General features: G+C 36.2%; 1 protein-coding gene across 9 annotated transcripts in view; it reads left to right on the top strand.

Annotated features, from left to right (window-relative positions):
• Window positions 1–12538, top strand: part of SEPTIN7 (septin 7) — a 57099-nt gene that overhangs the window by 24075 nt on the left and 20486 nt on the right. For all 9 annotated transcript variants that reach the window (XM_036327326.1, XM_036327335.1, XM_036327328.1 and 6 more), the window contains 3 exons: window positions 1354–1460; window positions 11087–11187; window positions 12282–12416. In XM_036327326.1, the coding sequence (XP_036183219.1) occupies window positions 1354–1460; window positions 11087–11187; window positions 12282–12416 (343 nt within the window). The remainder of the gene's footprint in view (window positions 1–1353; window positions 1461–11086; window positions 11188–12281; window positions 12417–12538) is intronic.

Genomic DNA, 12538 nt, shown 5'->3' with positions numbered 1-12538 from the left:
AAGTTCAGTAAAAGGCCTTCTCATTGTCCCTTGGCCACTTTTTTAAAAAATCTCTTATTTGGTATTATTGACCACTTTTCTTTGCAATTCCTTCTCACTTTTTGTGATACCGCCTCTTGATTTATCTGGTTGCTTAGGTTCCTTTCCACTAACCATCTTTATTTTTTTTCTTTTATTGTTATTGTTTATTTTAATCTTTATTGTTGAAACTGACCATCTTTAAATGTTGGTGTAACTATTATAAATAATTATTGGTGGGACTTCAAAACTTCGTGAACAAACATCTTATGAATGTTTTATTCTTAGGCTTGAAATGTAATATTTCTGAACAGTGATGAAATATGCATGGCTTTCATGGGCTAAAACTCAAAGATATCACAATATATTAAGTATTCAGTAGGTATCTGAAAAATGTTTACTTGGGTAGAATTTTTTCATTTATTTTTAATCAAGCATATTATTCAGGTTTATTTTTAATAATTAAGCATATTATTCAGGTTATTTCCATTTTTTAACTACTTGGTTTATCAGTATCTGAGAGGCCTGTTAGTGTTTCACTATGTGCTCTTGTAGCGCCTTGTGCAATCATCTTTCTACCATGTTTAAATTAAATGGTATATTACAGGTTTCTCCCAGCCAGTGTGTATATGGGTACATGTACGTGTGTGTGTGTGTGTGTGTGTGTAGGGAGATTCTTTTCCTAGCTGTATGATTTCTTGCTTTGGTAATTCATTAATTATTGCATTTTTACTTTTATGTTTTATTTCACTAAAGCAGCCATATACAATCCAGTGTTTTGTTTATGCCTAACTTTGACCTCTAGGAATATATTATTGTTAAAAATGAAGGCTATTGCCCAGCTGGTGTGGCTCAGTGATGAGTAGCGTTCTATGAACTGCGAGGTTATGGTTTGATTCCCAGTCAGAGAACTGGGATAAAATATGCATGGCTTTTGGGTCTCAGGCTCGATCCCCAGTAGGGGGCGTTCAGGAGTTAGCCCATAATGATTCTCTCTCATCATTGATATTTCTATCCCTCCTTCTCCCTTCCTCTCTTTGAAATCAATAAAAACAACATTTTTTTTCTAAATGGAGGCTGTGATATCAGGAACATTACTTTGTAAAATTATAAAACTAAAAAGATTCCTTGGAAACATGGGTCTAATTTGATAAGAAAATGAGGACAAAGAATTTACTCTAATAGGGAGTCTTTATAGTATATTTTCTAATGTCATATTTTTGTCCCACCAAGAAGTACTTGGATATAGCAAGTTTGATTATAGCATTGGTTGAATATTACAGTCGATAACATGGCAGAGTTTAACAGATTCCCCCTCCTCCCTGTTTCTTTTAGGTGAATCTGGATTGGGAAAGTCAACGTTAATCAACTCATTATTCCTCACAGATCTGTATTCTCCAGAGTATCCAGGTCCTTCCCATAGAATAAAAAAGACTGTACAGGTATGCGTATTAGTTTTGTTAATTGATGACAAGCTGGAATAATGTTAACACACAAAATCATGTACTATAACTTTTCTTATGCTTCCCTAGAGGTAGCTTTCAGAGTTGGCCTCAGCCAATGTAAAGTGGTAGACATGTTGCTAAGAAAGAAGTACAGCCAATTAGAGGGATTATCTTGACTAAAACCCAAATTTGTTCTGAAGACCCTAATAGAAATTACACTGTGATAATTATAGGAGTAACTAATACTCCTAGAGTTGTGCTGAATAGTAAGGTAGCTACTTGCCTTATGTGGCTATTTAAGTTTGAATGAGTTAAAGTAAATAAAATTAAAAATTTAACTTCTCAGTTGCAATAGTCACATCTCAAGTATTCACTAGCCATATGTGGCCAATGGCTACTATTGGGCAGTGAATATATATGTTACCATTGCAGAAAGTTCTCTTGGACAGTGATGTAGAGAAAACATGACTCTGAAAAGCCATTGTTATTTAAATACAGTGTTCTGTGTTCATTGGTAACATAATACCACATAGTAGTTGAATGGCAGTAGCAATTCATTAAGGCTTCCAAGCTATGTGTGGTCTAATTTAGTACTTTTCAAATTGGCTTGTCTATTCAGATCACTTGGTAAAATTTAATTTCTGTTCTCTTAGGTCTGAGGTGGACTGAGATTCTGCATTTCTAACAAAATCCTAGGTGATGGCAGTGGTACTGGCCCATAGACCATATTGCATATATAGACTCTAGATCTGTCTGCACTGTCCAGTACAATAGCATTTGCCACATGTGGCTGTTGAGCTCTTAAAATATGGGTAGTCCAACTCGAGATGTTATGCAACTATAAAATATACTTCCTGTTTTGGAGACTTAGTATGTAAAAGAGAGTGTAAAATGTCTAATAGTTTTTCTTGTATTGATTGCATTTTGCAATGATAATATTTTGGTTATATTGGGTTAAATAAAATACATTAATCTATTACTTTTTAAAGTGGCTACTGAAAAATTCAAAGTTACTTTTGGAGTTTACATTACATTTTTGTTCGGCAGCAGTGCTCTAAACGAGCGGTCGACAACCTTTCGGATCTCATGGACACCAGTGGTTCACGGACCACCGGTTGGTGACTGCTGCTCTAAACTATTGATTGAAAAAGTTGTTGGTGGAGTGATGCAGCCCATAAGCAGAGAGGAGGGGCATGGAGCAGACTTTACTCATTAGTGGTGCAGGAGCTGGATTTGGAGGATTGGCAGAAATTATCTCAGAGCACAAGATGGAAGGACAGTCTGGAAATTTGGGACAGGAACATGTATATCAAACTGCAAGATGCAGTGTAGAAATTGGATCCCTAAGACATAATTCTGTGACATAAATGTTTTATTTCTTCTTTTTAAAGCTTTGCTGCTGGGAATCTTTTTTTATCCCTCATAGAGTTTGAGATTTCAAATTACCTGCAAAAGTGTGTTCTAAAAACTTGATATTACATTGCTTATTGTAATCAGTATTGGATATTTTAACCCTAAGCAAAAAGTTAAACTTTTAACTTTCTTAATGTAAGTATTTAAATTCAGGATCAGTAAATGAAGTACATAGAAATGTTAAAGGAACCCCAGTGTAGATTCCTAGGTTTGGGCATATTGATATATATAAAAGCCTAAGGGACTAAACGACTGGTTGCTATGATGCGCACTGACCACCAGGGGACAGATGCTCAGCGCACAGGATCGGGCTCCCTCCTGTCTGGATCGGGCCTGTGGGTATCCAGCTGAAACCCGCTATCCGACATCCCCTGAGGGGTCCTGGATTGCCAGAGGGCACAGGCCAGGCTGAGGGACCCCACCGGTGCATGAATCTGGGCACCGGGCCACTAGTTTAGTATAAAATATCTGTTAGCCCTAGCTGGCTTGGTTCAGTGGATAGAGATCTGCCTGTGGGTTCAATTCCGGTCAGGGGCACATGGCCAGGTTGTGGGCTCGATACCCAGTCGGGGGAGTGCAGGAAGCAGTCAAACAGTGATTCTTATCATTGATGTTTCTGTCTCTCTCTCCCTCTCCCTTCCTCTCTGAAATCAATAAAAATATATTTTAAAAAAATATCTCTTAAATCTTAATTTCTTGTACCTACCAAGGTGATTAGTGCTAGTGAGGTTTTCTAAATCCTCTTAGTAATTTTAGCACCTAACAAAATGCCAGGCCTGCATTAGTACTTAAACTCACATAATGAGTCATTAGCATCTTACAAGTAGTGTACCAAGTACTTTAGGTACATTAACTTACTTAATTCTTATAAGGACTTTATGAAGTAGGTGGTATTATGATCTCCATTTCACAAATGTGGACATTGAGACACAGAGATGCTGATATGCCTGAGATCATGTAGAGTGACAGAACTAGGCTACAAATAGAAGCAGTCTGGTTTAGTCTGTATTCTGTCAGCCTATGCTATCTCTCTATTGTACATAATAAAGAGCTAGTTTAATTAACTTATTCTTAATAAATGGATTAGCTTTTCTTTACATCTACCCCTTTTTAAATAAAGTTTGGTCCAATAAATTATCAGTTTTCTTTTGGCTTATTTTACCTTTTCCTTTAAAAATATGACATAGGGAGATATTTTCCCAATTAGGCAATTTAAAATGAAGACTAAATGATTTGATCAGTGAAGTTATTTCTTCCTCATAGTTTTGTAATATGTGAAAGTAGTTTAAGTAACATGAAAATGCCTCTCTGGGCCATGAGGCTGCTCTCTGGTGCTGTGCTAGCTAGTAGGGATACTTGAAGTGGGGTTTTTGTCGTACACACATGGTGTTTGCTGTTGCTTATTAGGTTTGAATTTGCAAGATGGACTCGGGAGGGTATTGACTTTCATTTAAGTACTGGGCTTGAAATTCCAATAAACTGCTGGATGGATGATGGAAGCCAGTTAACTCACGAAAGTTTTGTACCGTACCATGTTTTAAAAAAATATCTCTAGCTCTCTTGATTCCCTGTGCAGTGATTTTTACTAGTGTCTAAACAGGTGAGAATATCATCCCATGCAATCTCAGGAATTCAACACTCAGAAATCTAGTTTTACATACTCTGCAATGAAGTATTTGTTTAAACAATGAGAGATTGTTTGTAATGTAGTTATAACAGTGCTTATTCTGTAATGGTTCACATAGTGCAAAAAAGTATATTAAATAGGATTCGTATACAGTTGTCATCAGTGATTCCCACATTGTGAGACTGAATATTTTTTCCTTTTATTATATCTTCTTAATTTTATACAGTAAGCATGCTTTTATCATTTTTTTTTTTTAAACACCTTTCAGAAAGGAAAAAGTAGCACCAAAAGATAAAAAGTAGCTATGGTGGGGGTTGGGGGCAGGGTAAAATTTATACTAAGTCAGTTCAACAAAACCTTCCTCTAATATTCCTTATGCCAAAAATAAATTTGCCAAACAAATCAACAGATTTATTAAAAACATCTATAGCCATACGGTACTGTTGACCCTAAACCAGCTGCTCTTCCTGCAGATTCTTCCATCTCACTACATGCAACTCTACCTTCCCAGTTGCTCAGACCAAAAATCTTGGAGCCATCCTTAATTCCTTTCTTCATTCTACTTCCACATGCAGTCCATCACAGCATATCCAGAACCCTACCACCTTTTTCCACTTCCCTAGTACCACTCATATCCACAGTTCCATCTTCTCTTTTTCTGGATTATTGCAGTAGCCCCCCTTCAACCTATTTCCTACACTTATTTTCACTTTTGGCTTATTCTGCCTGTAATACTAAAAAATTCTCCTAGTCTCTGCCCCCGGCTCCAAATGTGTTAGCTCTATGAGGGTCGGGACTTCATTTTTTTCACTGTTATAAGCTCAGTTCCTAGACTGTGTCTGTCATATGTTAGCATCCAGTATTTATTGAGTGATTGAACAAATGATTTAAGAAATTTATAAGAGTAAGTTTAATTGGGATATTTTTTAACTTGAGGATATTTGAAGTTTTGTTAATTTTTGTTTTTTGGTCTGTGATGTCCTGTAAATCCTTGTTATAGATTAAATGAAATAGTTTTAAATTTGAGGATCTTTATTTTATTATTTTCATCTTGTCTCAAACAACATTTTTAAAAATTTAATTTTTAATTATTGTATACCTTATATACTAACGGGCACAAATTTAAGCATAGAGCTTGATGAATTTTTGTGTGTATTTTTATATCCAGGTAACTACCACTCTGATTAATATATACATTTCTAGCACCCCAAAAGGCTTCCTTGTGCTCTTCTCACTCAGTATTACAACCGAACCCTAAATAGCAACTTTTTTACTTTTCTCTCTATAGATGTTCTTGTTCATTTAAATATACTCTTTGTGTCTGATTTCTTTCACTGGAGATTATGTCTGTGGTATTTATTCATGTTGCATAGCAGTTTTTTCATTGCTATATGATATTCCATTATAGCAGTGGTTCTCAACCTTCCTAATGCCGTGACCTTTTAATACAGTTCCTCATGTTGTGGTGACCCCCAATTTCATTGTTGCAAATTGAACATAATTAAATCATAGTGATTACAAAAACAGTATGTAATTATATATGTGTTTTCCGATGGTCTTAGGCAACCCTATGAAAGGGTCATTCGACCCCCAAAGGGGTTGCAACCCACAGGTTGAGAACTGCTGCATTATAGGACTACTAGAGGCCCGCTGCATGAAAATTCATGTACTGGAGGGGGCGGTCCCTCAGCCTGGCCTGCCCCCTCTCACAGTCCGGGAGCCCTCAGGGCCAGGAGGTGACGCCCCATCACACCTCTGCTGCTGCCAAGCCTCGGCCGGCCCTGGTTACCTGAGCCTCAGGCGGTTCTGGGTGGCTGCGGGGCTGCCATCCGAGGCTTGCCTGCGCCCCGAACTAGCCCTGGGCAACTAGGCAGCTGCCATCTGAGGTTTGCCTGCGCTTAGAGCCAGCCCTGGGTGGCTGAGGGGACTGGGGGTCTCCGGAGGCAGGCACCTGCCACCCTGGCGGGGCTGAGGGGACTGGGTACTACCATCTTGTAGGTGTGGGTGCCGCCATCTTTGAGGGCATGGCAGTCAATTAGCATATTCCCTTCTTATTGGCTGTGGCGCCACCATTTTTGAGGGCGGGGAAATCAATTAGCATATTCCCTCTTTATTAGATAGGATTATAATAATCCATGTGGGAATATATTCTTTCTATTGTAGATGAGCATTTGGATTTTTAGTTTTTGACTAATATGAATATTCTTACACATATCTTTTGGTGAACATAGGCACTCATTTTTCTTGTGAACATTGTGTGTGTGTGTGTATGTGTGTGTGTAAATGTATTTCATTGTTTCACTTTTTACATTTTATTTCTTGCAGGATTGAACATGTCTTTTATACTCATTAAGTGTTCAGATAACATTAAAGTGCTTTGACCATCTTAATATGACTATTCTTTCCTTCCTTGATCTGAAGGAGTTCCTTACCTAGATAATAGTCCCATACATTTCAGAAGTTACAGATAACTTCTCTCAGGCTAGCATCTGTTAAAGACATTGGGAGAAGTTCTCAATTTATTTTGTTAGAATTCTTTTTGCATTGGCCCATCTCCAATAATCCATTCTAAACTCACTTGACCTTTCTTTAAGGTAACACTTCAAAAGTATCCTCTTTTGCCCTGGGTAGGTTGCTCAGTTAGTTAGAGCATCATCTCTATATGCCAAGGTTCTGGGTTTGATCCCTGTTCAGGGCACGTACAAGAATCAACCAATGGTGCATAAATAAGCAGAACAACAAGTCAATGTTTCTTTCCCTCCCTTCTTTTCTTCCTCTCTCCCTCCCACCTCTCAAAATCAATCAATAAACTTTTTTTTTAAAAAGTGCCATCTTTTATTGTGAATATTTTTTAGTATCTCTAGTAAGATTTTTAAGAAAAAGGCCTGTGTACCACTGTTAAGTCTCCTCCATTTTCCCACAAGTAAGACCTACAGCGTCTGAGAATTGGATTGATCCAGACTTAGAATCCCAGAGAAGTCCTCTTTCCGGACTATTGCATGGAGGTATTCCTTGGTATACTGACACAAGTTGTAGATCATCCACACTTCCCCCGCCCCCCTCCCCCTTACCCGGGGAAGAACATGACATATGCCAAGTCATTCAGCATAGTTAGAGAATAGAATGTCATTTTCTTTTGCAGTTGACTGGCTCTTCACCAAGCTCAGTAATCTCTCAGATGATCTGCTTTTGGAAGCTCATAAATTCTCTCAGCAGAGAGTGCTCAGAGAATTATATCCCAGCCCAGACATATTAGACCATAAGAAACATACAATCCTGAATTTCAAAAGGCAAACTCTGCAATTTCCCTGACCTGATGGCTTTCTGAAACACTTTCAACTGTCCCAAAAAGGAGGAGGAGGAAAGAAAAATCCTGTGATGTAGCTAAATAGGGAGTGAAATTTTAATAAATCACAATTTCACCCTAGCCGGTTTGGCTTAGTGGATAGAGCATCGGTCTGCAGACCAAATGGTCCCAGGTTCAATTCCAATTGAGGGCACGTACCTTGGTTGCACACTCCTCCCTGGCCTGGACCCTGTTTGGGGCTTGTGCAGGAGGCAACCAATCAGTTTGTTTCTCTTACAACGATGTTTCTGTCTTTCCCTCTCTCTTCCACTCTCCCTAAAAATCAATGGAAAAATATCCTTGGGTGAGGATTAACGAAATAAATAAATATATAAGTGAAATATATTAAAAAAAAAAAAATTCTAACCCTTTTCTTAAAATTTAATCCAGTTAATTAAGTAACACTTTATTTACCATAGCAAATCATTCTTAAACATTAGGTTAGAAAAGTTTAGTGTATTTAACAGTCTTTTGAAAATGAAAGAAATGAAGCATATAAACATGGAAGGTTTGACTTTTTCTTCAGATTGAAAAACAACAATATTAGAAAACAGTGCCTTGGATTTCTGGAATCTAGGAATCCAAAAGAGGTCTCAATAAATTAATTATACATAAACAATATAAGGGCTTTAGTTTTATTTTCCAGAGAGAAACAGAGTTGAAAATGCCCCTGATTCATTCCTTCAGTATTAAATTATGCGTTTAATCGTAGAGAACTCTTGAGTGATGCCATAAAAAATGCTGATGTGACCTGCTTAAGTAAAGTGCATGGGAAAGTGGCCATTTGGAATACATTTGTTAAGAAAAGTTTGAAATTCCTGGACTTGCACTGATTTGTTTTCCATGGATCCCATGGGGATACTTGCAGAATCAGATGATAGGATACAGTTGGATGCTGTGAAGGGCACTCGTTTACAGTGATGTTTTCTGGATTTCTTCCATATGTTGCTGTCGACTCTGTATTTGACCATGTATGGATACACAGAATTTCATAGGCCAAAGGAGAAAAGAAGCTTTATAAACACTCTTTAAAGTATGTAAAATACAGATCTTTATTTTTCTTATGTCAATAAACAAGTTGTTGTGCTGATTTTTTAAAATAAAGACAAGGAGACAAAGACCTTAAAATTTATTCTATTAGGATGTGTGAATAATGTACAATTTATTACTGAAGGTTTAGTAATAAGGCAATCAAATGGTTTGAAGTAAAATTGGAAGATGATTCATATAGAACAATTGTATTTTTGCATCAGTTTCTAATACATAGTACTATGGATATTTCTGCTTCAATAACAGTTTCCATTAATGAATGACCTGTTTTTATGAAGAAGGTGGAGGCTGTGTGGCCTGAAACAGTGTTCTCCCAAGTGGATACTGGAGATGACCAAAAAATATTAGAATATATATATATATATATATATAATATATTTTTATTGATTTCAGAGAGGAAGAGGGGGAGAGAGAAAAACATCAATAACGAGAATCATTGATTGACTGCCTCCTGCACACCCCCTACTGGGGTTTGAGCGCACAATCATGGCATGTGTCCTGACCAGGAAGCTTAACTGTGACCTTCTGATTCATAGGTCAATGCTCAACCACTGAGCCACACGGGCTGGGCTAAGACCCTTATACTTTGATGTTTACTTTTTTCTATAGAAAAATTCTTATTAATATTTAATGTTCAGATTGCCAATTATATATAATTGAATTGAAAATATATTTGGGATGTGAGAGTTTACATCAGGATCAGAGCTGTCTGAAGACCATTGGTCTGAAAGATAAGACCTTTGCCTCTTGTCTAAAATAGTAGAAGCTCCTCCATGGACTTGCATGTCCAAATTTAGGAACTGTTTTCAGTTTTAACAGAATTCTTTTTTGATAATACTCTTTTTAACAAAATAACTTTTGATTTCTGTAGACCTGCATTGTCCAATTCCATAGTCACTAAGCCACATGTGGCTATTTAAAATAATTCAAATTGAATGAAATTAAACATTCTGTTTCTCAGTTACACATTGTACGGTCTAAGTAGCCACTTGGGCAAGCAGCCACTGTAGTGGACAGTGCCAATATATAGAACATTGCAATTATCTCAAAAAGTTTTCTTGGGTAGTGCTGCTCTAGACTTTCTTGCTCAGTAATCTCAGTTTCATCTCCTCAGTCCCTTCATGCATCAGCTAGCATCTGTAAGAAATGCCTAAGGAGAATGGAAAGACATTATCGGTTCTGTAAAGGAGCACCAAATTTCTTTTACCAGAAATTAGTCAGTTTTCCTTTCCAAACTCTGTTAATCACATAAATAGTTGCAGTTGCTTTGCACCTGTTCATGATTACATTTTCCCCTAAGTCTGGTGGCACATAATCTGGATTGTATAATGGCACTTACCACTCAAAGTTTTAATATAATTCTTGCCTCTTATGTTAGCCTTTAGGCATACCTAGAGTCTCTAGTTTTAATAAGCACTAGATGTAAATGTACAATGAGTGGGGGAATTAGTATTCTTTTCTTCACTTTATCTAGCAGCAGCATATGCCCAGGGTGAATGATTTATATGTTCTGATTGTTTAAATCCAATACTCTTTTCAATAGGTTTTTACAAATTCTATAGAGAATGGAATATTTCAATTAGAGTTAGTAGGGTTTTACTTTACCAGAATATATATTTTTTAACTGCTGGAACTTTTGTTGATTGCTTTGGCCTAAATATGCAATATCCCTTTAGAAAAGAAAACTGGATCTTAGCCATAACATAAACACAAGTGTAAATAATTACATGCTGAGAAAGATTTGGGAATGGTAATAAGTTTACTCAAGAACGGTAATTGGTTTGGACCAAAGTAGATGGAGAACATTTATTGTGTTAGATTAAATGTACTTGTCTGCCTAATCACAGTTGATCTCTTAATTATTGAATCATTCGAACACAGTATTTGTATTAATGGATGTGCATTGAGGTCATATAAGTATTATATGGCTTTAGTGATTATTACCATTTATCAGTTCCTTCTTTATACCAACTATTAGTCATAAACCCAGTATTTACATTGTACTTTTCTTTCAAGTAACCAGGACTTTTTATGTCCACGATAGTGAAAATGTGGGGGTGGGTAGATTTAGTTTGCAAAAAGCTTCTTGATTAGTTTTGATTAATGCTAATCTTCCTACAGCTTACCTTGTAGGAAACCACAGGTGTAATGTTGTGGTATTAATATCTGCACCAATTACTCTTACAGGTGGAACAATCCAAAGTTTTAATCAAAGAAGGTGGGGTTCAGTTGCTACTCACAATAGTTGACACCCCAGGATTTGGAGATGCAGTGGATAATAGTAATTGGTAAGAAGCGTTTGTCATCATTGCTTTCCATTATGTTTGGGGTTCGGGGTATTTTTAAACTCTTTCTCCTTAACATTTTAAAATTTCCCATCTTAGCAAAGGCCACTAAACTGTTCATACACCAACTTGCCACTTAATGTTGCTTAATGTCTTTGAGCTGACTTTCTTTTCTATAAAGTGGATATAATATTTATCCTAGAATTATTTTGAAGACAAATTTAAAACATGTATACAAGAATTCTGGTAAGAAATTTAAAACTTTTCATTTTCTACTATAATTTTATATATTTGTATACATTATTTTTTATCACATTCTAATTTATTTATTTTATTTTATTTTTTATTTTTTTTTATTTTTATTTTTTTTTAAATATATTTTATTGATTTTTTACAGAGAGGAAGGGAGAGAGATAGAGAGTCAGAAACATCGATGAGAGAGAATCATCGATCAGCTGCCTCCTGCACATCTCCCACCGGGGATATGCCCGCAACCCAGGTACATGCCCTTGACCGGAATCGAACCTGGGACCTCCCAGTCCGCAGGCCGACGCTCTATCCACTGAGCCAAACCAGCTTTGGCCACATTCTAATTTAAACCTGACTCTAGATCTTCAGTTTTCCATACATCATAAATGAAGAAAACATCCATGACACTTTAGTTGGAGGTTTTAATTTTTTTTAGTTCCATCTTTTGTTTTGTTTTTGAAGTAAATTTCTCTCAACTTTAAAAATACGCAAATAAATTTATCATGAGGTTTCTGTATTGTATATAAATGTACAAATTTCTTTGGATATAATTTTTCATACTGTAAATTGCCTTAGCATTGATATACTTATCGATACAAATATGGTAATAATTTAGTTACGTTTTGACTTAAATATTCTTTTATTCAGAAAATTTAGAAATAATCAAGATTTAGTCAACATAATTTATACACTGTTTTTATTTAAATCAGTATATGTAGAACAGTTTGAGACATACTGGTTAGACTGGTTTTGCCTATTTAAAAATATAGATTATTGCCCTTTATTAGTCATCATTTGTATATTTAAATATAGAATTGCCACTTAATTATTTTATCTTCATTCTGTAGCTGGCAGCCTGTTATTGACTACATTGATAGTAAATTTGAGGACTACCTAAATGCAGAATCTCGAGTGAACAGACGTCAGATGCCTGATAGCAGGGTGCAGTGTTGTTTATACTTCATTGCTCCTTCAGGACATGGGTCAGTACCTTGATGCTTCTGATAACCTTTTGTTGTTGTTTATTACTCAATTTTCAGTTCACATTTTAGTATTCTTTGTATGTGTACATTTCACTATACCGGTTGTAAAGTCCCAAATTCCA

The sequence above is a fragment of the Myotis myotis genome, unplaced genomic scaffold, assembly GCF_014108235.1.
Source record: "Myotis myotis isolate mMyoMyo1 unplaced genomic scaffold, mMyoMyo1.p scaffold_m19_p_11, whole genome shotgun sequence".
NCBI classification, from domain to species: Eukaryota; Metazoa; Chordata; class Mammalia; order Chiroptera; family Vespertilionidae; genus Myotis; species Myotis myotis.
Note: the sequence above shows the minus strand (reverse complement) of the source record. Positions and strands in the feature narration are given on the sequence as shown.